The sequence below is a fragment of the Pimephales promelas genome, chromosome 9 (genome assembly GCF_988280905.1).
Source record: "Pimephales promelas chromosome 9, fPimPro1.hap1.1, whole genome shotgun sequence".
Lineage (NCBI taxonomy): Eukaryota > Metazoa > Chordata > Actinopteri > Cypriniformes > Leuciscidae > Pimephales > Pimephales promelas.
The window spans coordinates 37175825-37201762 of record NC_142777.1 but is presented as its reverse complement, the minus strand read 5'-3'; the positions used below and the strand labels follow the sequence as shown (position 1 = coordinate 37201762).

Below are 25938 nucleotides of genomic sequence, written 5' to 3'. Positions count from 1 at the left end.
CACTTTTATGATGATAGATGCACTTTTATGATGGACGGATGCACTTTTATGATGGATGGATGCACTTTTATGATGGACACATGCACTTTTATGATGATAGATGCACTTTTATGATGGACAGATGCACTTTTATGATGATAGATGCACTTTTATGATGTACAGATGCACTTTTATGATGGACAGATGCACTTCTATGATGATAGATGCACTTTTATGATGGATAGATGCACTTTTATGATGATAGATGCACTTTTATGATGGACAGATGCACTTTTATGATGGACAGATGCACTTTTATGATGGATAGATGCACTTTTATGATGGATAGATGCACTTTTATGATGTACAGATGCACTTTTATGATGTACAGATGCACTTTTATGATGGACAGATGCACTTCTATGATGATAGACGCACTTTTATGATGTACAGATGCACTTTTATGATGGACAGATGCACTTTTATGATGGACAGATGCACTTTTATGATGGATAGATGCACTTTTATGATGTACAGATGCACTTTTATGATGGATAGATGCACTTTTATGATGGACAGATGCACTTTTATGATGATAGATGCACTTTTATGATGGACAGATGCACATTTATGATGGATAGATGCACTTTTATGATGTACAGATGCACTTTTATGATGTACAAATGCACTTTTATGATGGACAGATGCACTTCTATGATGATAGATGCACTTTTATGATGTACAGATGCACTTTTATGATGGACAGATGCACTTTTATGATGGACAGATGCACTTTTATGATGGATAGATGCACTTTTATGATGTACAGATGCACTTTTATGATGGATAGATGCACTTTTATGATGGATAGATGCACTTTTATGATGATAGATGCACTTTTATGATGGACAGATGCACTTTTATGATGATAGATGCACTTTTATGATGGACAGATGCACTTTTATGATGGACAGATGCACTTTTATGATGATAGATGCACTTTTATGATGGACAGATGCACTTTTATGATGGATACATACACTTTTATGATGGACAGATAAAGTAAATCATGGGCTGATTTAAATTTTTGGGAGAATTACTCTTTTAATAAAATCAGTTTGTCCTCATTCTTGTTTTTCATTTGGACATGTCTTCCTCCTCTGGCTGTAGTGTCGCTGGTGGTGCAGTGGACGGACGTCACGCAGTTGGACAAGAACGCCACGCTGGTTTTCCCGGAGAGCATCCGCGTGAGCACTCGTGGCACCGAACACTTCTTCTCCATGTTCCTGAACATCAACGAGACCTTCAAACTGATGGAGCAGCTGGCCACCATCGCCATGAGACAGTTACTGGACAACGAGAGCTTCTCCGCCGATCGCTTCCTCCCCAAACCCTGCAAGACCCTGAAAAACGTCTCCGCACTGAAGAGGTCAGCAACCTGCTTCAGATGACATATATATATATATAAGTATAAAGTATATTACTATATATTAGTGCTGTGAATAGATAAAAAAAGAATGAATTACACATTAATCACACCTAACTTTGAAGTTGTTTAGATCTTTTTATATTGTACAAATTTCACATTTAATCTCTTAATTAATATAGAAACTACAAAGACCGTTGCCTACATGTTAAATATTTGTTTAATGGCGTCTTTTTAAGGCCAGTATGTTACCAGTACTGCTACTTCCCATAAACTATAGCCATTCAAGATTACAATAAAATTTATTTTTAACAATAATTTTTATCTTTTTAATTTTTTTTTAACAGCTTTTAGGGAACTTAAAACTCTCTGTACATCAGGGCTAAATTTTTTCTATTGACCCAGTCAGACCAATCATTGTTTTTTTCCCTTGTGAACTGCTTTAAGATTTTCAGGTCAGTCTAACAGGTAATTTTGAAGGATATCATAAAGAATTTATAAAATAACACTTAGTTGAAAAAAATGAAGGTTTTTGATGAAAACATTCCAGGATTTTCTCCATATAATGGACTTCAATGGGGTCCAAACGGTTCAAGGTCCAAATGAGAGTTTCAGTGCAGCTTCAAAGGGCTTTAAACGACACCAGACGATGAATAAGGGTCTTATCAAGCGAAACGAGCGCTCATTTAAAAAATAAATAACAAAGTTTAAGTTTTATAAGCACAAATGCACACCTTGCTCTTATCTTGATTTAACTACTTGAAATAAAGCTTCCTCTCACATGTTTCAGGGACTTGGATGCGCGTGCAAAGAACGAGCGGTACCGGGCTCTTTTCCGGCTCACGCAGGACGAGCGTTTGGATGGACACACCGACTGTACGCTCTGGACGCCGTTCACGAAGATGCATGTCGTCGGTCAAATGTTTGTTTCTAACAACTACATCTGCTTTGCCAGTAGAGAGGAAGATCTGTGTCAACTTATCATTCCGCTGAGAGAGGTAAACACACACACACACACACACACACTGAGTTTTAGATCAGTAAGATTTTTCATGTTTTTAAATTCAGTGTCTTCTGCTCACCAAGGCTGCTTTATTTGATGAAAAAAAAAATGAAAAAAACAGTAATATTGTGAAATATTATGACAATTTAAAATGATTGTTTTCTATTTTAATATATTTCAAAATTTAATTTGACAGGCATGTACACACACACACACAGACTCAGCAGGACACTCTCTCTCTCTGTTCCTCTAGGTGACCATAGTGGAGAAGGCCGACAGCAGCAGTGTTCTGCCGAGTCCGCTGTCCATCAGCACTAAAAACAAGATGACCTTCCTGTTTGCTAACCTCAAAGACCGTGACTTCCTGGTTCAGCGGATCTCTGACTTCCTGCAGCGCACGCCTGACAGGCCGTGTGGCCTCAATGCTCAATCCGTGAGTCACGTCATCAGAACCAATGATACTTTAACCAGGTTTATATTCACCCGCAAAGTATTTAATTTGATATACTGTGTCTTTCAAACGTTTTAGGTCGGGTAGATAAATACTTTTTTCTGCTGCATATTTTTGATAAAAAATATAAAGTAAAAACATGTTTCAATTCTACATCACTCACCGATCAAAAACGGCTTCTGCGGGACAAATTTGCTTTGGCGACTGATGAAAAGCAGATTATCTGACAGGTTTTAGAAGATTAAATACTAGCTGAAACTAAAAAACAAGCTTTTATTTACCCAAACCTGCAGTCACACCAGACTCGTTATTTGGGACTCGGCTATTATTTGAAGTTTTAGATCAGTAAAATTTTTGATGTTTTTAACCCCTTAACTGTCACCGTCCCGGTACCGGGACGCCTAACTTTACTTCACTATATTTCTATTAAATCCTAATCTAATTATGACAAATTATATATTTTTGGAAAGGTCTAAGACTTCTAATTAAATATTCGACCCCTGTTTTGTGTTAAAAATTATGTAGGAAGAGTAATTAATGAATTTATGACAAGAGTGCACCTAAAAAAATCTGCATCATAACAGGAGGTCTGACCTTTGTCACGAAAAGTTGATGCACCCACTTTTAATCATTGAAACTTCTGTTTTTATGCTAAAAGTTCATAATAAAACATATAATCTAGTATATTTCAATAAAAAATAAAAAGTATAGTATAACATTATCCTCTAAAAATTATAATATATATGTATATATTATCCTCTAAAATATAATAATATTTTTATCGCCTTTTTTATTATATCACATATTTTAGTAGTTATCATAAATTAGGTATCATTTGAAAGCTTATAAACTCAGAATTCATCCTGTGAAAACCATTTTATAATTGAATGTTGTGTTACCATAGAAACGGTACTTATTTTATGAGGCTCCTCCCCTTTTGGACATCCTTATATTTCATAATTTATGATCAAAACCTTTTCTAATCTTGACAAAACACATATTGTCAGAAAGGTCTCAAGTTTCCAAATTTTGTGACAAAATTGATATTTGGACAGAAATGTATTAATTTGTTAAGGCAGAATGTACACAACTAAATTCAATGGAATTCAATGGCACCCGGTGGCTATTTTTGGTACTACGCCTAAACAAAATCTCATGGGAACTTCAATTTTTGTGATATCAACTTCAAATTTGGAACATAACTTGGTTAGATTTATGGCTTTGATTTTATAGTAATTTTATAGTAAAAATTTTTTGTAAAATATATATTTTATATAAAAATAAAAAATATATAGTACAGTATATTTGATTTACTGTGAATTAAAACTTCCATAACTTTTTCATACTTTCATTTTTTGAAGTGTTTTCACTTCAGCAATAATCTGCTGAGTGTTTTCTTTAAAACAAGACCAAACTTGGGTATATATTCCAAGGCATTCTTGAATTACAACCATTTAAGTGTGAATAGTGCATTTAACCCCCATTCTCAAAAAGGGGGTGACAGTTAAGGGGTTAAATGTCTCTTCTGCTCACCAAGGCTGCTTTATTTGATGAAAAAAAAAAATGACAAACAATAATATTGTGAAATATTATGAAAATTTAAAACGACTGTTTTCTATTTTAATATATTTTAAAATGTAATTTGAAAGCTGAATCTTCAACATCATTAGTGTTGCTGATTACACATCAGTTTTCAGTGTCACATGATCCTTCAGAAATCATTCTAATATGCTGATTTTATGCTCAAAAAACAAACATGTTGAAAACAGTTGTGTACCATTTTTCCCCCCAAAATTCTCTGAATAGAAAGTTCAAAAGAACAGCATTTATTTCAAATATAATCTTTTCTAACATTATAAATGTCTTTACTGTAACTTTTGATCAATTGAACTCATCCTTGATGAATAAAAGTATTTTCTCATTTCTTTCCCCCAAAAATAAAAAAATAAATTGTTACTGACCCCAAACTTGTGAATGGCAGTGTTTAATGTTACAAAAGATTTCCATTTCAGATCAATTCTGTTCTTTTGAACTTTCTATTCATCAAAGAATCCTGAAATCAAGATGTAAAAAACTGTTTTCAACATGGATAATAATCATAAATGTTTAATAATTTCTCTAGAATCATGTGACACTGAAGACTGGGGTAATGATGCTGTAAATTCAGCTTTTAATCACAGGAATAAATAACACTTCACTATATATTCACATAGAAAACCGCTGTTTTAAATTGTAATAATATTTCACAATATTACTGTTTTTTTTTTGTATTTTTTATCAAATAATTGCAGCCTTGGTGAGTAGAAGAGACTTCTTTTAAAAACAAAAAGATCTTACCGATCTAAAACTTTTGACCGGTAGTGTATATTAGTGATGAAATACGGGACAAAACATGATTTCTTTTTTTCATAATGCGGGACAAAAAAAATTAGAGTTGAAATACGGGACTCATTTCTAGCGTCTGTTGTAAACCTGTCATGTGACTGCGCCTCCAGGAGAACCCCAGCCCGAGTACGCCCCCGTCCCCTGAGCTGGGGCATGGAGAGATGCCCCAAAACCAGCACTACAGTCCCAGTTTGCCCACTGCCAAGCAAGGCCTTCTGCGCATCTACCAGCAGGACGTCCCGGAGGAGCTGGGGCCCAAAGTGGTGAGACACACCCCTCATGTGATCTGGTTCAAACAATCATACACACTGTAAACGGCTTTTAAAGTCAAGCCTCTTTCTTTCAAGAGTTTATTATAGATAATAGAGGAGTGTTAGTGATATGTAAGGCTCAGTGCATTTATTTGATCAGAAATACAGTAAAAATGATTCAAAATAATTGTTTTCTATGCAAATATACAGTACTTACTCATTACTCCAGTCTTCAGTGTCACATGATCCTTCAGAAATCACTCTAATATGATGATTTCATGCTCAAGAATCATGATTATTATCAATGTTGAAAACAGTTTTGACTTTTGATCAATGCTTCCTTGATGAATGAAAGGCTTAATTTCTCTCTCTCAAAAAAACACACTTTTTGAACAGATGTGGAACTGGAAACAGACATAAAATATTGATTTGAGTTCAAATTATTATATATATTTATCATTATATATTTATTATATTATTCTATATATTTATCAAATTATATATTATTTTGATGTGAGAAGAATGACATCATTTGCCTGGTGTGTTTTTCTGTTCATCCAGACGAGAGAGAAGATGAAAGAGGAATCGTGGAACATCCATTTCTTCGAGTACGGCCGCGGAGTGTGTATGTACCGCACGTCGAAGACGAGAGAGCTGGTCCTGAACGGGATACCTGAGAGTCTGAGAGGAGAGCTGTGGCTGCTGTTCTCAGGTGAGCAACACCAGGAGGCGCTGTTCACCCAGAGCAGGCAATAAAAGACGAGTCAAAATATTCAGAAATAATATAATAATATATAAAATAACACTGTATTGCACAAATAAAATATATAAAGTTTATGTATAATTATATAAAAATATTTTTTAATATTTTAAACAATGCTATTTACACTAATATTCACATAGGCTACTTCTTTCTTATTCCATCCCTTGCATAATGTCATCTTTGTATAGCATATTTGAATATGCATATTTTGTCTGTACATTATACAGGTGAAACTCAAAAAATTTGAATATGGTGCAAAAGTTCATTTATTTCAGTAATTCAACTTAAAAGGTGAAACTAATATATTTTATAGACTCATTACATGCAAAGTGAGATATCTCAAGCCTTTATTTGTTATCATTTTGATGATTATGGATTACAGACATGAAAATCTTTTCACAATATTCTGATTTTGAATTTGGGGTTCATAAACTGTAAGCCATAATCATCACACAATCATATATTAGTTTCACCTTTTGAGTTGAATTACTGAAATAAATGAACTTCTAATTTTTCAAGTTTCACCTGTATAATGTACAGACAAAATATGCATATTCAAATATGCTAAATAAAGATGACATTATGCAAGGGATGTATTAAGAAAGAAGTAGCCTTTGTAAATATTAGTGTAAATAGTCAATTAAGTATTGTAATTTTTAATCAGTTTTAGTCATTTTATGTGCTTTATAAAAAACATATTTATATTTTGTATGTATTTTACTCTTCAAAAGGGTAAACAAAAATTAAAGATGTTGCCTTGGCAACTATCTGAAAAAGATTTTTGCTTTGTTCCAATTAAAGAAAATTAAAATAGTTTGAGTTAACAGTAACGACTGTAATTGTGTTGTGATATGATTACTTTGCTTTTTGAATCAGAATAAAATATTGCAATTTTACATTTTTAATCCAGTTTCGCAAGAAATCATTTTACATTAGAAATGGAAGATCAAATCGAGCACTTTGCATTATGGGATGCACTATTTAGTTTTGTGTGTGCTGTTTATATCCTCATGACTTTCCAGGTGCTCAGAACGAGATGAACACACACCCGGGTTACTACGGCAGTTTGGTGGAGCAGGCGATGGGTAAGTGCACTCTGGCGACGGAGGAGATCGAGAGAGACCTGCACCGCTCCATGCCGGAGCATCACGCCTTCCAGAACGAGATGGGCATCGCCGCGCTGAGGCGAGTGCTGACGGCCTACGCCTACAGGAACCCCGGCATCGGATACTGCCAGGTACACACTCGCACATATGGAATGCCAAAGCTGACTTAATTAAAAATAAATAAATACATAAATAAATATACGAAGAAATGTAAAAAAGCAAAAATACAAAAATAAATATGTAAATAAATATACAAAGAATTGTTAAAAAGTACAAATAAATGAGTATTTATACTTTTATTCCCATATTTATGTATAATTGTATTTTTTCAGACATTTATTTATACATTTATTCATTTATTTATATCCACATTCATTTATTTTTTTATTTTTTTATTTCCACGTTTAATTATTTCCACATTCATTTATGTATATGTTTTTATGTCTGCATTTATTTATTTTCACATTTATTCATGTATTTATGTTTTTATGTCTACATTTATTTATTTTCACATTTATTTATTTCCACATTTAATTATTTCCACAGTCATTTATGTATATGTTTTTGTCTACATTTATTTATTTATTTCCACAGTCATTTATGTATATGTTTTTATGTCTGCATTTATTTATTTTCACTTTTATTTATTTCCACATTCATTTATGCATGTATGTTTTATGTCTACATTTATTTATTTATTCATTTATTTATTTTCACATTCTTTTATGTATTTATGTTTTTATGTCTACATTTATTTATTTCCACATTTATTCATTCCAACATTTCTTTCTCCGTATGCTAATGAGGGGGGCGTGTTTTAGACATCAGCAATCAAGCTCAGAGTGGCAGTGCTGAAGCTTTGAGGCCACAGTGACACCTTGTGGTGTGTGTGACCAAACGAAACTCAAGAGCTGTGCAGGCAATATCACATTTTAAGTCATGTGTATCACCCTAACTGTAGCCTATGTAGGGTAGGCTATATAGGGTTAACACACATGAACAGAAACTGCACTTCAACGGGTCTGATAGCAGACACTTGGACATGAAAGCGCATGAAAGTATCCACTATTAATAACAATGTAAACGCGGTGGATAGGGCTGATAGCTTGCGTTTGGTTTGCGTTTATTGTCGACACCAGCGCAGAACGTGGAGAGAAACCAGCGCACAGTTCACCGACTCCCACGCAAGCATATCGATCAATGAGTTTGAAACCTGACTCAATACGCCGTTTATATTCGCGTTTCCTCATTTCGTTTTCAATTCATATGCTTTATTTGATGGTTTGCAGAATCTTTTTAATTGTTTTGATGAGAGTGTTTCTGTGCAGACTTTTATCAGTCCCTCCAGAAAAACGCGATTATGCGATCGCTGAATTCAATGCAAAATCAGCCAAAGTCCGCAGATTTATGCGAGGGCCGCATTTTTTCAAATACGCCGCACTTTCGCCGCATAAATTGCCGATTTCCGTGCAGAATATGCGGGGTTTGCATAATTTCATAATCCTCGCATTTTCGTTGCAAAAAAGTCACATGTATCTTAGCAGAAAGTTGAAAAATGTTGCGTTTGCTTCACACGAGCCGCCATTTCCTCCTGTTTCCATGGGAACGTTATGAAGTGACGCAATTATGCGACGCCAGACAGACTCACGGAGGCGATTGACTACCGTCACATCGTTACTTAATAAACAACATAAGATAAAATAAGTATCATCAAACAGAAATTACCCGCACACATGGGGTGTTCGATGCGCACATATAACACTGCAGAGAGTTCAACAGGAGCGCGCAGCTCTTAAAGGGGCCACACCTTATTTACACTCGTTACAGTCTGAAATAAAACAAGATGAGAAATTAAATATTCCCAGCACTTTCTATGATGTAGTATGCTTGCTTATCAAAGGAAGTAATAAATGACTCTTACATTAGCCGAGTGAGAACAGGGTGTTGAGGGAATCACTTTTTTTTCTCTTTTTCATCAAACCGCAATTTTTGCAAGTTCCCTCAATTTTTGCAAATTCCTGCAATTTCATCGCATAAAATTGCATAAATTTACGGTATGATGCTGGCAACCACAGCTGCCAGTAGTTTACCGCGTAATCAATCAATTTTTGCCCGCAACAATCACAAAAAAACTCTGCGTTTTTCTGGAAGGACTGAATACTATTATGGTAAATGTTATATATGAATCGCAAATTTTTGGAAATTACCACCACAAAATCAGTCATTTTGATCGCAAAAATCACACAAAAAAATCGTGAAATCCTGGAGGGACTGTTTTATTTTGGGCTTTAAATATGTTCAAAAGTGAAGGAATGAGTGAATTTTATTTTGGGTAAAGCCAAAGTGGCCATCTATATTAGTAGAAGAGTGATTATAATGTTGAAAGGGTGTTCGCAGCTATGATCAAATCAGGGCTTGTAATTGATTTTTGTTTTTTACAAAGCTATGGATTCCCTTAATCAGTCCTTCCAGAAAAACGCGGAGTTTTTTTGTGATTGTTGCGGGCAAAAATCCTTGATTACGCGGCCCGTTTTCTTTAAAAATGCGATGGAATATGCGGGATATTTATGCAATTTTATGCGATGAAATTGCGGGAACTTGCAAAAATTGCGGGAACTTGCAAAAATTGCGGTTTGATGAAAAAGAGAAAAAAAGTGATTCCCCCAACACCCTGTTCTCACTAGGCTACTACCTTAATGTAAAGAGTCATTTCTTATTACTTTCTATGATGTAGCAAGCATACTACATCATAGAAAGTGCTGGGAATATTTAATTTCTCATCTTGTTTTATTTTTATTAAATTTTCAAAATCACAGAGTTTGACATCAAGTTCTTGACATTTCTTTTACACATTTTCTGATAAGTAAATTTTTAAATTAAAGTTTAATTTAAAAATATTATATTTTAATTTTTAAAATAAAGTTTAAATTTTCTGAATTATAACATCTGAGAAGTAGCCTAAAACATGAAACAAAAAAAAAAAAAGAAAAAAATAAAGAAAAAAAAATAAAGATAGAGGGCATCACAGACATATTAAATTCCTTTAGCAGAGATACAGATCTTTTGGGCTTTTTTTTTTTTTAATTTTAAGGACTCAAAATACATTTTAAAGGCTGTTTTGAAATGAGCAAAGTTGGGTTTTGAGTTACTCCACTTAGTTTGATGAATATGAAATTTTCCTAATAATAGAAAAAAATCGATAACATACATTTTTCTTATAGGAAAGTCAAAATCATTTGTATGAAGATGACAAATTTAAGACAAGGTTGCAATTCATTTTAAAACCTAGAAATTGAGACATCTCATTCCAAAAGATTGAAGAATAGGGACATTCAAACAATAAGTGCACAATAGACTCTTTCACAAGGAATATGGTGTCACAGAAGAGCGTTGTGTTCTGTCAATGATCATGAACTGCATTTTGCACTTTTAAAAAAAAAAAATAAATAAATAAAAAGTAATACCTTACATATTGTTTTATGTGAGGAATCTTTTTGATAAATAAAGATGATTGAAATAAAAAAAAATCTCTCTCTCTCTCCCCCAGGCGATGAACATCGTGACGTCGGTGCTGTTGCTGTACTGCACTGAAGAGCAGGCGTTCTGGCTGCTCGTGGCTCTGTGTGAGCGGATGCTGCCCGACTATTACAACACTCGAGTTGTCGGTCAGTCACACACATTTAAACGCACGATGACAGCTGCGACTCTTTGCGCGTGTGTGTGTGTGTGTTTCTCAGCAGTGTTTGTCTGTGACAGGAGCGCTGGTGGACCAGGGAGTGTTCGAGGAGCTGACTCACGAGTGTTTGCCGCTGCTGTACGAGCGCATGCAGGAGTTGGGCGTCATCTCCACCATCTCTCTGTCCTGGTTCCTCACACTCTTCCTGTCCGTCATGCCTTTCGACAGTGCCGTGCTGCTGGTCGACTGCTTCTTCTACGAGGGCATTAAAGTCATTTTCCAGGTTCCAGTCATTTTTCATCACACAGAACAGAAACTTCATTATCAAAGATGGGCAACTATTAATCACATCCAAAATTATTATTATTATTATTTTGCCTCAACTAGCCTTCCATGGCATCTAACATCCATTACATTTACTTTCAGAATTTATAATTTATTCTCGGTCATGTACTGTTCTGATTGATTAATAGCCAGCTGATAGCCTATATCCATAGTCATAGTTAATATTATTAGGAATTTTAATTTTTTTAATTTTTTTTTTATATATTTAGTTATGTGTATGCATGTTTTTAGTATTATTATTATTATTTTAATTTATATTGTGAGTTATAGATGTGGAAATCTGTTGTCTAAGCTACTGGATGCCTTAAATTTCCCTTGGGATAAATAAAGTATCAAACAACAACAACAAACAAAATAAAAGTTTGTGTTTACATAATATATGTGTGTGTGGACTGTGTATAATTATTTTGAATATATAAATTCACACACATGCATGTATATATTTAAGAAATATTTGCATATATGTACTGTATATAATTTATTTTATATATAAATATATAATTATTTTATATATAAATAACACATTTTTCTTGTGTGTGAACATACATGTGTGTATTTATTTAATTTATATTTATATATATAAAATAATTATACACAGCATACACGCATATATTATGTAAACACAAACTTTTATTTCTGATTCAATTAATCGCGATTAATATTTTCACAGCCCTAATTTGATTTTATTTATATATAATATAAATTATGTGTAAATATATACATTAAAATGAAAGTGAATGAATGAAAACATTCCAGGATTTTCTCCATATAATGGACTTCAATGGGGTCCAAACGAGAGTTTCAGTGCAGCTTCAATCGGCCATTTCAAAAATAAATAACAAAGTTTAAGTTTTATAAGCTCAATTTGTGCTTTTTTATTTATTTTTGAAATCGTTGCCAATCGTTTTGCTTGAAAAGACCCTTATTCATCGTCTGGTGTCGTTTAAAGCCCTTTTAAAGCTGCACTGAAACTCTCATTTGGACCTTGAACTGTTTGGACCCCATTGAAGTCCATTATATGGAGAAAATTCCTGGAATGTTTTCATCAAAAACCTTCATTTCTTAATAATAAATTATCAGCAAAAGTTTTTTTAAGTAAAGTAAATGTACAAGTAAATGTACTCCATTACTGTCCGGCTCTGAGTATAAATAAGGGGTAACACGTGTGTGTGTGTGACTCTTGTCCAGGTGTCATTAGCTGTGCTACATGCAAACATGGATCAACTGCTGTCCTGTTCAGATGAAGGAGAGGCCATGACCATTCTGGGCAGGTGAACATCACATCATTCTTAATCACGGGTGTAACGGTATATCATGTCACAATACATCGCAATAGGATATTAACACCTAAAAATGTACATATTAGCGCCTAAAATGGACAAAAGTTTACCTTTTGAAAAGGTCCAGCCCGAGTGACGGCTTTTGTACCTTTTTTCTGAGAGTGTATATCATACTATATGAGACATAAAGGCTTGATGTATCAAATGCATGTTTACAAACTATTTGGATACTGAACAAAAACACTTATTTTATAATAATAATTTCTCTAAAGGTTCAAAATTTTTGTTCCATTTACAAAAAAAATGTTTTGTGAACATGTTTTAATAACGTGTGTGCGCTCATATTTCCCTGTCCTGCAGATATTTGGATAATGTGGTGAATAAGCAGACTGTTTCTCCGCCCATTCCTCACCTTCATGCTCTGTTGACCAGTGGCAACAACCCTCCACCTGAGATCGACGCCTTTGAGCTCATCAAAGCGTCCTATGAGGTGAGGGGGCGGGGCTTAGCGCTTCGTTTTCCTGACCAATGACCAATGCGACTCTTTTGAACCGTCGTTTTTGTCTAATTGCAGAAGTTTGGTAGCTTGCGTGCCGACGTCATCGAGCAGATGAGGTTCAAACAAAGGTTAAAGGTCATACAGTCACTTGAAGACACGGCCAAGAGGAGTGTGGTAAGTGTGTGTGTGTGTGTGTCGAGAGGACATATTTCACAATCTTAGACATTACATGTGATCCTGTGTTTGTGATGTTCAGGTGAGAGCGATCATGACAGATTCTGCTTTCACTATTGAGGAGTTGGAAGAACTCTACGTTCTGTTTAAGGTGAATTTATTTAGTTTTTATTAATTATTTTTAGTAATTATGCTTATTATTATTATAACTTAATTTATATAGATAATGTTTGCATAGAGAGATATGTTTTGCATTTAAAAAATATATATTTTTGTCTTGTATTTAGCTTAAATCAAAAGTCTTTTGATTTATTTATTTTTTTTGGTTGATACCTCAAAAAAATGAGTTTTCTGTGAGAGTGTGTTTGGGCGCAGTACCGAGCGCTTCCACTAGGGCACAACCAGACTCCATTACTGTCCATATAAGGGCACCCTTCGAGTGATATGAACCATCATTTCCACAATTTTCATACAATTTATGAAGTAGAGATCCAATTCAGAAGTGAAATGAGAAGTTTGGCAGATTTTGATATGAATTTAACCACTAAGAAACGCATAAAAAGAACACGCATGTGCGTTATAGCTTCCTGCCACATCACAAATGGTGAATCTAATTTTTTTTTTGATTTAAAAAAAAAATTTCAGACCGTTTTTTCAAAAATAATTGAATAGATGCTATCTTTTGATAACAAACCGAGGTTTCTACCCTTTTTTCGTGTTTTTTCATGTACACCTATATTTCAAAATAAAGGTCTCATCACGCCTTAGGAGTATGAAAATATTCTTGTTGCAAATTGATAAATTACGGCTCCTCTGTAATTTATGTGGAAACTAATATATAAAATATGGAAACTAGAGATTGTAAGCTTTCAAATGATATAGAGTTGGTCAAGATTAGGGCTGGGCAACGATTAATCGTGATTAATCGCATCCAAAATAAAAGTTTGTTTACATAATATATGTGTGTTGTGTGTATAATTAATTTGTATATATAAATACCCACACATGCATGTAAATATTTAAGAAAATGTGTTAATATATTTATATTTAAAATATTAAATGTGAATAAATATATATAAAATATATACATGCACATATTTCTTAAATATATACATGCATGTGTGGGTATTTATATATACAAATTAATTATTCACACCACACACACATATATTATGTAAACACAAACTTTTATTTTGGATGCGATTAATCGTTGCCCATCCCTAGTCAAGATTAGTTTAGGTTTAGTATAGGATATGTAAAAATGTAATGGATTTGGGCCTGCCGGTGATGACACTTTTATATACATGCATGCGTGTGTGTTTATAAAGGCAAAATAATACATATATTGTGTAAACAAACTTTTATTTTGGATGCACTTGTCAGGCGAAGCACATCATGAGCTGTTACTGGGGTTCGAGCAGCACCGCAGCGGAGCGTCACGACCCCAGTCTGCCGTATCTGGAGCAGTATCGCATCGACTGCGGGCAGTTCGTTCAGCTGTTCTCCGCTCTGGCGCCCTGGAGCTGTGGCCTTCACACACACACACTCTCCAGCCGACTCTTCCGCCTGCTCGACCAAAACAAGGACTCGCTCATCAACTTTAAAGAGTTTGTCACCGGACTCAGTGAGTACACAGAGCTTTTAGATCAGGTTTGATTTCAAATCTTTTCCTCCCTGAATTGATTGGATGGTGGTGCTTTATGATTGGCTGATCTCATGTGAGTGACAGGTTGCTCCGCCCACATCATCAGAGAAGAGACGCTGCGAGAGGAAGATGAAATCATGACTTTAAAACGATAATGATGTGCACAGATAAATATTTTTAATAAATACTGCAATAAAAATTTTTTAAAAAAAAGTATTTATTAAAAATATTTATCTGTGCACATCATTATCGTTTTAAATTCATGATTACTACTTTCATGTTATCACTGTGAAGCTGCTTTGAGACAATCTGTATTGTGAAAAGCGCTATATAAATAAAATAAAAAATAAATAATAATCGCCAATTTTAAATTTCATGGTGACTTTAATGGGAAAACCACTTCGGATCAACAAGATCCTGATCTGAGACCTCAAAAGCCCCCTCACAGGGTTAAATGTAACCATTGAAACGTCTCATCTGGGATAATAAGATATATTTTTCACTTCATACACTCAATATATACGGAATGGGTTAAAGTTCAGCAATGATGTCACACACATAAGAATACAGAGTTAAACACAAACACCGGAGGCTAAAAAAAGCCACATTTGTAAAAAAAAATCATTAATGGACCACTAATGGCCAGATAAATAATAATTATAAAAAAAACAAACAGTAAAGTTATTTAGAATTAGGTATTTTTTGTTGTTTGCATTATTGGACTACTTTCATATTTAGTCTCTTGCAACTTTGCGACAATGAAAGTATGAAGTGAAATTTTTTGATAGCCTTTATAAGTGAAGCATCGATAGCTAAACAACTTTGATTTATTTTCATGCACCGGGTGAAAGTGAATTGATTCAAACTCATGATTCAGTGATTCGTTTGCAGCTCATGAGTTCAAGATTGTTTGAAGGAATCTCTTCTGCTCAGCAAGTCTGAAAAATACAGTAAAAACAGTAATGTTGTGAAATAAATGTTTTCTATTTGACAGGCATGCACATATTTCCAGGATTCTTCGATTCATAAGAACAGCATTTATTTGAAATTGAATCTTTTCTAACATTATAAATGTCAATTTTGATTAATTTAATGCATCCTTCCTGAAAAAAGTATTTTAACTCATACCAACCCCGAAGTTTTAAACAATATTGTATAAAATGTTTTGGTAAATGTAATTATTGCTATTCATTACAATGCTTTATTGTTAAATGAAAATGATTAAACATGGTTCTCGTCATGTAATGATAAACAGTGAACGTTTTACTTCTGTTTAAACCATTAAACATTTTCAAACAGTTCGGTTTTATATTAAAGTGCATATTAAATAATTAGTCAACAACAACTTCAATCAAAGACTAAAGACTTGTGTGTGTGTGTGTGTGTGTGTGTGTGTGTGTGTCTCAGGTGGAATGTATCACGGTGATATGACGGAAAAGCTCAAACTCCTCTACAAGCTCCACATGCCTCCGGGTACGTTCAGTCACATGACTCTTTCACTAGACGGGCCACAGAGAGAGTGTGACGGTGTAAGCTAAACGAGAAACACCAAAGATATTTTTGACAAACAGCGTTAGTGTTTTTATTAGTATGATGTACAGAGAAACTGTGTGAATGACACCAGCAAACATTACAGCAAACATCAGCACAGTGTGAGGAAACCAGATCGATGATATCAGCAAACACTCTGTGTGTGTGTGTGTGAGTAAGTGTGTTTTAGGTTCATTTAAGTGAGAAAGCAAGCGCGTATGTAGGTTTTTGGACTGAAAAGTAGATTTAACCCTTGTGCATCCTTATGGACATTTTTGTCCTTTTCAGTTTTGTTTTTTTGATCACTTTGCCTGTGTTAAAGCTAACTGCAAAAAAACTTGGCACAGGTGTGTATTTTTATTGGAATTTTACTATTTCACCGTCATTTTCATAAACAAATATTTTTTGTATTTGGTATAAAAAATACTCCCTCTCAAAAATGTCCCCATTAAAACTGTAATTTTTAATCCCCGGTTCAGTTAACTATAAAATTATGCAATCTTTGTTAAGAGGCTTTCATTCTGATGGCAAGGCTTCAAAATTTTATTTTTTACTATTTTTTATCAGATGGTGCCATTTTTTTTTAAGTTTGGCCTATAAAACAAATATCGCTTCATTCCTGTTTTCTGGTTCGGCATATTATAGAGCCAACTGGATAAATTATGCAACAATATTTGTGTGGGTGTGTTGGTATGGATGTTAGGGTGTGGTTAGTATGTGTGTTATAAAAAAAATATGTGTGTGTGTGTGCGCATGTGTGTGTTTGTAATACTGCAAATTCAAATCCAATCACTGTGAGCTCCAGTGGGGTTTTGCTGCCACCCAATGGGGAAAATATGTTACTACGCCCAAACAAACTGTTACCGAAAAGCTCATTTTTTGAGAGATCATCCTCAAATTTGGAACACAACCTATTTAGATTTATGGCTTTGATTTTATTGCAGTTTTGAGTTCATCCTGATTTATAAAATATATATTTTATATAAAATATGTTTTATAAATAATTTTCATAAACGTATACCTATATAACTTTTTTTTGGATTTACTTATTATTATTATTATTATTTTACTTCAGCAATAATCTGCAAAGGGTCTTCTTTAAAATGATACTAAATTTAAGTCTGTGTTTCGAAGCGTCACATTTTTATGACAGTTTTTTGACATGGACATTTTTGTCCTCTTTTTACCCATGTGTAACTTTTTTTAATTGATGCACAAGGGTTAAAGAAAAGATAAGATAGTTTGTGTGTACATGCTGACCTCTCTCTCTCTCTGAAGCGTTGTGTCCAGAGGAAGCGGAGTCGGCACTGGAGGCCACACAGTTCTTCACTGACGACGACACACCACAGGGTACAAACACTGACACGCGTTCACCCCCTAAACACCAGTCTAAGTCAACATTAAAGAAATGCTCCTGGTTCAGTTCAAGTCAAGCTCCACAGAATGACATATTTAGAGATATTTAAATCATGGTTATAGTGATGAGCTTACAATGGAATAGGATCTTAAAGGATTAGTTCACTTTTAAAAAAACTTTTCTCCATAAATGTTTTAAATATTGTTTTATTAATACGATGGATTTGTAGTTTGCACAAGACAATCATTACAACAAAGATAAAAATAAACAGGAACATCCAAGGCACTCTCTTTAGAAAAGTTAAAAAGCCTTTATTACCATGGCTTGGTCATAATCAACACTAAAAACATTTCGGCATACAAGCCTTCGTCCGGGAGTCACTACATTTCAAAACAGGAAGAGCCTTATAAGGTCTCAAACCACCAAGATGTCAGTGCAACATAGATGTCTGATATATGAATGTCATTTTCTGTAGTCTAATTCAAGAGGTGTCATGTGCAAATCAGTTTTAAATCTTATTTACTGTTCTATTTTGCACAGATTTTATATTAAAGCGATGGATTTATAGTATGCACAAGACAACAAATTCAATGTATATAAAATTAATTTTATTTTGAATTTATTTTGGTTAATTGCATTTTGAAAAAAAAAAACATAATGGATTTATTGCATTTTGGGGAGAAAAAAAATCTGTTTATATAATAAATCTTTGAAAATCCAAACCTGGATTTAATTTTGATATTGTCATTATAACCTACAAATTCTATGTGAAAATTTGAAACACAAAATAGTGGTTTTCATCTTCCCACAAACACAGTTTCAGTCAAATTCATCAAAATGGATTTATTGCGTTTTTGAACCAAACTCTTCACATATACTCTACTGTTAAAATTCTATCTATAATGAATGTATAATATAAAATATATAAAATAAAAAATTGGTCAGATTAATTATTACATATATTATCCATCACATTCAGATCTGCCTGATCAACAACCGCTAAAAATAAATCAAACCCGTCCTTGATTTTTGTTTTTTGATAGTATTTTCTCTGAATAATATCATGAATATACAGTACAGTAGTAGAGTAGGTCTCCACTTCCATTTCATGCCACCTTTTAAAGGACAAAAATGTCAATTTCTGTTTAGAGGTGATTTTGTGTTTCTTATTTTTGACTTTAAAAAAAAACAAAAATGTCACATTTTTTAAAACCGTATTCTGGACAAATGTGGGCAAAGTAGTTTTGATTTTATTTAAAAAAAAAAAAAATACTTCCCTTGATCTGAGCGGTACAAGACTTGGCTACTTTTCCTAAGTTTGCCTCCTGAACACACACAATTTTTTGACCCAATTCTACAATGTTAAGTGGGTGAAAAAAAACCCCTTAATCTTGTATTTGGGTCAAAAATGGGCACCCATAGAAATGAATGGGAAAAACTGTCATTTAGAGCATTATAAAATAAGCCAAAAGTCACTTCATCTTTAGGTTTTAGCTCGAAGAACTTATTGGAATGATATTTTAATGTAGTTAAAAAAAAATTTAAAAATAAAACATAAAAGTAAGCATAATTTACATAGAAAAATATGGTATTTTTTGAAGTAAATAAATTTTAAAATACCCCCAAAATTTAAAAAAACACCATAAATGGATAGACAAAACTTTATCGAAGTAATAAATAAAAATTAGGATCACACCTGAGTCATCTGTGCCCACATTTGTCCACAATTACAGGATTAAGGGCTTGATTTTTCTTATTTCATTTATTTCGTTGCATCATCTGTGTGCACACTATCGATCATGTCCAAGTGTGTCTGTAAATACACGTTTATCTGAACTAAAATGCGTCTGTGGAGCGTCACTTGCACTGAGCTTACATTTCTCCTTTAACACGACCCGAGAGAATATTACATTTATTCCAAACAAATGTGGATAAATAGTTGCATGAGTAATATGATTTGTAATGAGCATGTTTTGTCTGTTCTGTCCCGCATGAGTCTGTGGATGGATCGCTCCAGGTTTACTGACAGATAAAGAATTATTAACCTTCTGCACTTTCATTTTCCTCATTTCCTTATCTCCCCCTCTCTTTTAAACTCTTTCTTTCTTTCTCTCTCTCTCTCTCTCTCATCTGATCACTCCAGATCCTCCCTTCCTGTCTCATTTGGACTTCCTGGCACAGGAAGTGACCTCAGGTTTGTGTCTGTCTATCATCTCGAGTGTGTTTTCTCTCTCTCTCTGATGGTGTTTTTGGGCGTCAGTACAGATTATTTATTTTACGAACTGCCTCATCTGTCGGTTTTGGTGTTTTCCAGTCTGCATTTCACCCTCTCACTTTCACATGACATTATCTTACCTTTGTGGTTTTCCTTTTTCTTTTTTTAAGCCGTGGGTTTTCTCTCATGAAACCGTTCTGGTGGGCATTTGTAAGTGGTTAATGGCTAAATGTCATTTTCATGTTTGTGTTTATTAATGCAGCATTAATGTCTTAACAGGAGAAGATCTGAAAGAGGCGGGAGACGCATCAACATCAGGAGACACCGATGACAGGAAAGGTGCTCGACCTGATCACACTCGGCTTTTCGTCACTCCGCTTGTTGTTTTAATGGCAGCGTCTCATTGCAGCTCATGTGTGTTTTTCAGAGGAGAAGCCAAAGGACTATAAGTACTATCTGAGAATGTGGGCCAAAGAAAACGAGCCGAAGAAGGAGAGCATCAAAGATCTGCCCCGGATGAATCAGGTGATTCAACACACACAGTCTCGCTTGTTTGGGAGAAACATTAAGTCTACATGGTTTACACTAGAGCCAGGCCGATATTTGGCATTTTCTAAAATATCGGTATCGGCACTTATAATGGCCGATAAATGAATATTTCAAAAATAAAATAAAAACGGACGAATCACGCTTCAACCATGTCATGAGTGTTGGAGTTGTATAGTTTGTCCACCAGAGGGCGCTCTACACCATCTGTTAATATTCTGTTGCGCGTTTCTGAAATAAAAAAATAATATCCGCCGATATATCGGATTTTAAAACCAACAAATATTTGTATCGGCATCGGCCTTCAATAAAATCCTTTATCGGTCGGGCTCTAGTTTACACTGCGGCTGAATGTGAATGTGGTCCAAAGCAACGTTTTCCCCCTTACAATTAAGCGTAAATAAATCAGGTGCGTATCTGATGAAAGACTAAATTTGAATCTGATCTTTTTAAGCTTTTGCAGTAATTTCAATGTGAAGAATCAGATCTGATCTTTTTTTTTTAGTATTGCTTGTCGCTTCATTCTTTCGGGACACAAAAACTACATTTATCTGCACTTTGATACTTTGCAGACCTTTTACATTCTCAAATAGCCTACAACATTGCAAGAACAAAATAGACATCCAATGTAAATTGCATGTAGAACATTTTCTCAAAAATACCTTGGACAAATAAGGCCATAGGTAATTAACGTGTAAGGGTCACAACTCTTTAATGAACACGGGTCTTATTTTTATTTTTATTATTATTATTTTTTTTAATTTAATTTTTTTTAATTTTATTTGATTTTTTATTTTTTTTTTCCAAAGTCTATGGGAAAAATGCATAGCTTTTCGATCGATGGAACCCATGCGCCGCTAGCGTCCGAGTTGTCCTACAAAGTGACGTCATCACTTCGCCACTCTGTTAACCCTCTGGGGTTTTTCGTTTCAGAGTCACACTCGGGGTGTTCGGGTCCAAATGGACCCAAAGGCTGGGATTCATATTTTAAAAAAAAAATCATGACTTTTTTTTTTTTTACTCGTTTTTATAATATGTTTTCTTTTCGTTTTTGGTGTTTTGAGAATTTCAAAAATAAAAAAAAATGTATAATTAGTATTAATGCAATAATTATGACAAAATTTAACATCATAGAAAAAATATTTAAAAAAAAATATATATATTTTTTTAAAGCTGTATTTCATTTTACAGTCAAGCCTAGGCCTCAAAAAAGCAATTTTTGAAATGAGATGGATGCCATCTGGTGGACAAACTGAGCATTTTAAAAATGCAAAACACATGTATAATCTGAATTTTTTGGTGTGTTTGTGTATAAAAGTGTGTTTGTGTGTGTGTGGATGTGTCTGTTTTGCACTCTTGATGTTTTATAGAATCACCCCTTCACTGTTGTGTGCTTTTTTTCAAGATCGTGGCTGATTTGTAGATTGTACGCACAAAAAAACCTCAGTATTTTTGCCAATTTCCCATTCATTTTCCATGCGGGTCCATTTAGACCCGAACACCCCAAGTGTGACTTTTTTTTTTACAACCACTTAGACTATTCACATCATGTCCCCAATTTTTTTGGGTGTTCAAATACCAAATACCAACAAAGTCACCAAATTTCGGACCATTTTGAGGAAGCTGTGATTTAAAAAAAAAAATATTTAAATTCTTCGGGTCCATTTGGGCCGAACAACCCCAGAGGGTTAAACCAAAGTAGCAACCTTACACTGCAGTGTTTGGCCAATTAAAATAGCCGCATTTTCATGTGTTCCTACATTTGCAGGAGCAGTTCATTGAGATGTGTAAGACTCTCTACAACATGTTCAGCGAAGATCCCATGGAGCAGGAGCTTTATCACGGCATCGCCACGGTGGCGAGTCTCCTGCTGCGCATCGGAGAAGTGGGCAAGAAGTTCAGCAACAACGGGGGAAAGAAGCCCGAGGCCGACGCCCTTCAGCCCGACAGAGAGGACTCGTCCGGGGAGGGAGGATCAGGACAGTCCCTGGTCTCGAAGGCCCTCGCGGAGGCCCAGCTGGAGACCCCTCCCCCGACAGCGTCCGGCTCTGACGAAGAGGCCAAAGACGACACGTCCGTTTCCTCGTACTCCGTGGTGAGCGCCGGTTCGCTGCAGTGCGAGGACATCGCCGACGACACGGTTCTGATTGGCTGCGTGGGCGGAGACGGGGCGGATCGGAGGCGGGGCAGCGCGCCGGATGCCGATTGGTCGATCACATTCGAGCAGGTTCTAGCCTCGTTCCTCACGGAGACGTCGCTGGTTGACTACTTCGAGAAGAAACACGACATCCAGAGCAAAATAAAGGCGTGTAAGTCGCTGAGAGCGGTCGAAAGACAGATCAGTACGTCGAGCGATCTCGATTTCTCTCTGACCACGCAATGAGTACGCTCACACGAACACATAAACACACACGTACAGATTTCCAGACGCTGTCTGTAGGAGTTTTACAAATCACATTGAAAAAGACCACGCTCAATCCTAGTGTCCGGGTCAACTAGCAGGTCTGGAATGGAGGATTATGGGAAACGGCCCATACAAATCTAAATATATCTACAGGAACTGCATATATTACTCATGAAACGTCACACTAAATATTTGATTTGCACACTCGTGCGATTATCTCGCACTAAAAGAGAACGTCACTAATGCTTTCTTGCACGTGTGTCCTTTCGGTGATGAAGCGTCGACGTTTAACTTTGACCCCTCAGATGGAAACACTTTGCACACAGCTTCGGTTCAAAGACATGTTTCTGTGTGTTAAATCTGCGTCATTGCCTTGCTTTAATGATCAGACTCTCGCGCACGGGTTTGTCGTGGAGTTGAGAGGACGGCGTCATCGTTACAGTACGTTTATTGTCAGATGTGTGTTTGCCAGAAGCTACGCAAACGTTGCCACGCTGGCTTGTCTTAGTCGTCCGAACGGTAACGAGAAAATGTAGCCGATTGTTTGAGCACTATAATGGCCTTTAATCTCGTTTATTCGCCACTGTTTTCAGTTGCCAGGCCAAAGCAAGTACAATCATTGGGCTTCGTTCTTTCAAATCAAGCAGAGCGAATTTGTGCAAAACATTTTTATGCAAATTTTATGCAACATTGAAATGAATCAGGCCTTCGTAAATTAGTAGAAAACATGTATGCAACCATATCTGAGTAAACTGTTACATTGATGCACCTTTAGCTAAATTAAAATGATGTATTAGATCAGGTTTTTTTGGCAACCCGTATGAAGGACTAAAAGTGACAAAAGGAAAAATAAATAACTAAAAATAGAAATAAACAAATGCAGAAATATAGTGAAAATGAATACATTTTTGGTAATATAAATGGCTGTTTTTGTATTTTAAAATGTATTTATTTATGCATTTATATATGTATTTATACATTTGTTTGTACATTTATATATTTATTTAATTTTACGTTTATTTATTTATGTATTTCCACATTTATACATTTGTGGAAAGCAGGCTGCATTCTACATCGGACTGATGTTGGCACCCCCCCCACTCAATTAAATGTGGAAATAAATAAATATATAAATACATAAATGTATAAATACATAAATAAATACATATAAAAATACAGAAATAGCCATTTATATTACCAAAATGCATTTATTTTCACTATATTTCTGCATGTATTTATTTATTCTTTTTATTTATTTATTTATTTATTTTTACTTTTGTCATTTTTAGTCCTTCATATCCCGTGTTAAAAAAATCAGTATTCATATTAAATTATATTTACATAAATTGATACATTAGCCATTTTTACATAAATCATTGCATTAAATTAAAAAAATTAATTCTCTGTATTGAACATTCCGTAAAAAATCTTTTTACACAAATTAGTTCTGCTTGTGTTTTATAAATTAAGCCCTGTTACGTTTATGTTGGAAAATGCAATAAAAGTTGCAAACTATATTTCCGTTTCTTGATCGCTATGCGTCTTTTTGCATCAAATTTAGAAGTCTGTATCCTTCGGCCTGGACGTTTCTTGAGCCATAATGACATTATGTTCTAGAAGGTTCATGATTAAAACGATCTAGAACCTGTTGTTTAAAAGCAGACTTGATCTTTAACCGCATGACTGAAAGAGTCTGGGCGCTTGCATTTAATGAGACGTAGTCGAGCTTCTTAAAACTGTAAATAGTTGCATATCACATTCTAATATCAGAATTTTTAACGTCAAATCGTCGTTTGTTTTCCGTCATGTATCGCTTTGCTTTTGTTGGTCCCGTTTCTATTCTAAATTTTTTGTTTTTAACAATGCTTTTGTACTAAAGTAGCTTTAAATTAAGCCTGTTCGACTCGGAATGGCTTCAGTATTATTATTTTCAGATATGTTTAAAGAGCTTAAAAATATGAACATGATTTAAATGGGGATGAAGACAACATTTACATTTTAAGTCGATAATGAAGCATTAAAATATATAAAAATGTTTTTAAAATGTGATTATAGCTGCAGAAGAAGCTCGGCTCAGCTCCACATCTCCGCTATGAATCTGAATGTGAACGACTCTCCGTGACCTCTATCTAACTGTGGCTTCACTTCACTGTGTTTCTAATTAACTGTGTTAATTAATGCACAAACTAACACTGTTTCCACATTCCTCATGCGTTTTGTAAAAGGAGTTTGTGGCGAGTTTCTCCTTCTGTAGGCTTTCTGTCCGTTATTACCTGATGTCCACTGTTAAAAACCTATTGTCATTAAACCAGTATTGTGTAATATTATGTAATAAAAATCAAGTTCAAGTCAGAGTGTGTTTAGTGTTTTCATGCACATCCACTCATAACTAGGCCTACACTATTGAACTTTTGGCCCACTAGCAGTTAAAAAAACAAAACCACGTCATTTGTGGAAGAACATTGTTTTGGTTGTGCCTTTAGCCCTCGTGATCGTCCGCACTTTCGTGACGTAATGCTCGCGGGAACTGTTGCTGATAATTTACTCACCCCCATGTCATCCAAGATGTCCACGTCTTTCTTTCTTCAGTCGAAAAGAAATTACGGTTTTTTGATGAAAACATTCCAGGATTTTCTCCATATAATGGACTTCAATGGGGTCCAAACGGTTCAAGGTCCAAATGACAGTTTCAGTGCAGCTTCAAAGGGCTTTAAACGACACCAGATGATGAATAAGGGTCTGAAACGAGCGGTCATTTCAAAAATAAATAAAAAAGTTTAAGTTTTATAAGCTCAAATGCTCGCCTTGCTCTTTTCTGTGATGCGCTCGTGACTCTCCTGTTTTGAACTTGTTCATCAAAATGAACGAATCTTTTTCCGAGTCATTTGGTTGATTCAACAAAT

The 25938-nt window shown here is 34.8% G+C and overlaps 1 protein-coding gene across 2 annotated transcripts in view; it reads left to right on the top strand.

Annotated features, from left to right (window-relative positions):
* Positions 1 to 25387, top strand: part of tbc1d9b (TBC1 domain family member 9b) — a 35950-nt gene extending 10563 nt beyond the window's left edge. The window contains exons 5-23 of one of the 2 annotated variants that reach the window (XM_039654999.2): positions 1150 to 1408; positions 2196 to 2403; positions 2662 to 2841; positions 5355 to 5507; positions 6057 to 6207; positions 7281 to 7495; positions 10912 to 11029; positions 11121 to 11323; positions 12574 to 12656; positions 13026 to 13155; positions 13240 to 13338; positions 13421 to 13489; positions 14722 to 14962; positions 16391 to 16456; positions 17792 to 17863; positions 20014 to 20064; positions 20365 to 20424; positions 20513 to 20610; positions 22400 to 25387. In XM_039654999.2, coding sequence (XP_039510933.1) covers positions 1150 to 1408; positions 2196 to 2403; positions 2662 to 2841; positions 5355 to 5507; positions 6057 to 6207; positions 7281 to 7495; positions 10912 to 11029; positions 11121 to 11323; positions 12574 to 12656; positions 13026 to 13155; positions 13240 to 13338; positions 13421 to 13489; positions 14722 to 14962; positions 16391 to 16456; positions 17792 to 17863; positions 20014 to 20064; positions 20365 to 20424; positions 20513 to 20610; positions 22400 to 23014 — 3071 coding nt within the window. In that variant the 3' untranslated portion in view covers positions 23015 to 25387. The remainder of the gene's footprint in view (positions 1 to 1149; positions 1409 to 2195; positions 2404 to 2661; positions 2842 to 5354; positions 5508 to 6056; positions 6208 to 7280; positions 7496 to 10911; positions 11030 to 11120; positions 11324 to 12573; positions 12657 to 13025; positions 13156 to 13239; positions 13339 to 13420; positions 13490 to 14721; positions 14963 to 16390; positions 16457 to 17791; positions 17864 to 20013; positions 20065 to 20364; positions 20425 to 20512; positions 20611 to 22399) is intronic. The other variant, XM_039655000.2, reaches the window with a different exon arrangement.
* The last annotated feature ends 551 nt before the right edge of the window (positions 25388 to 25938 follow it).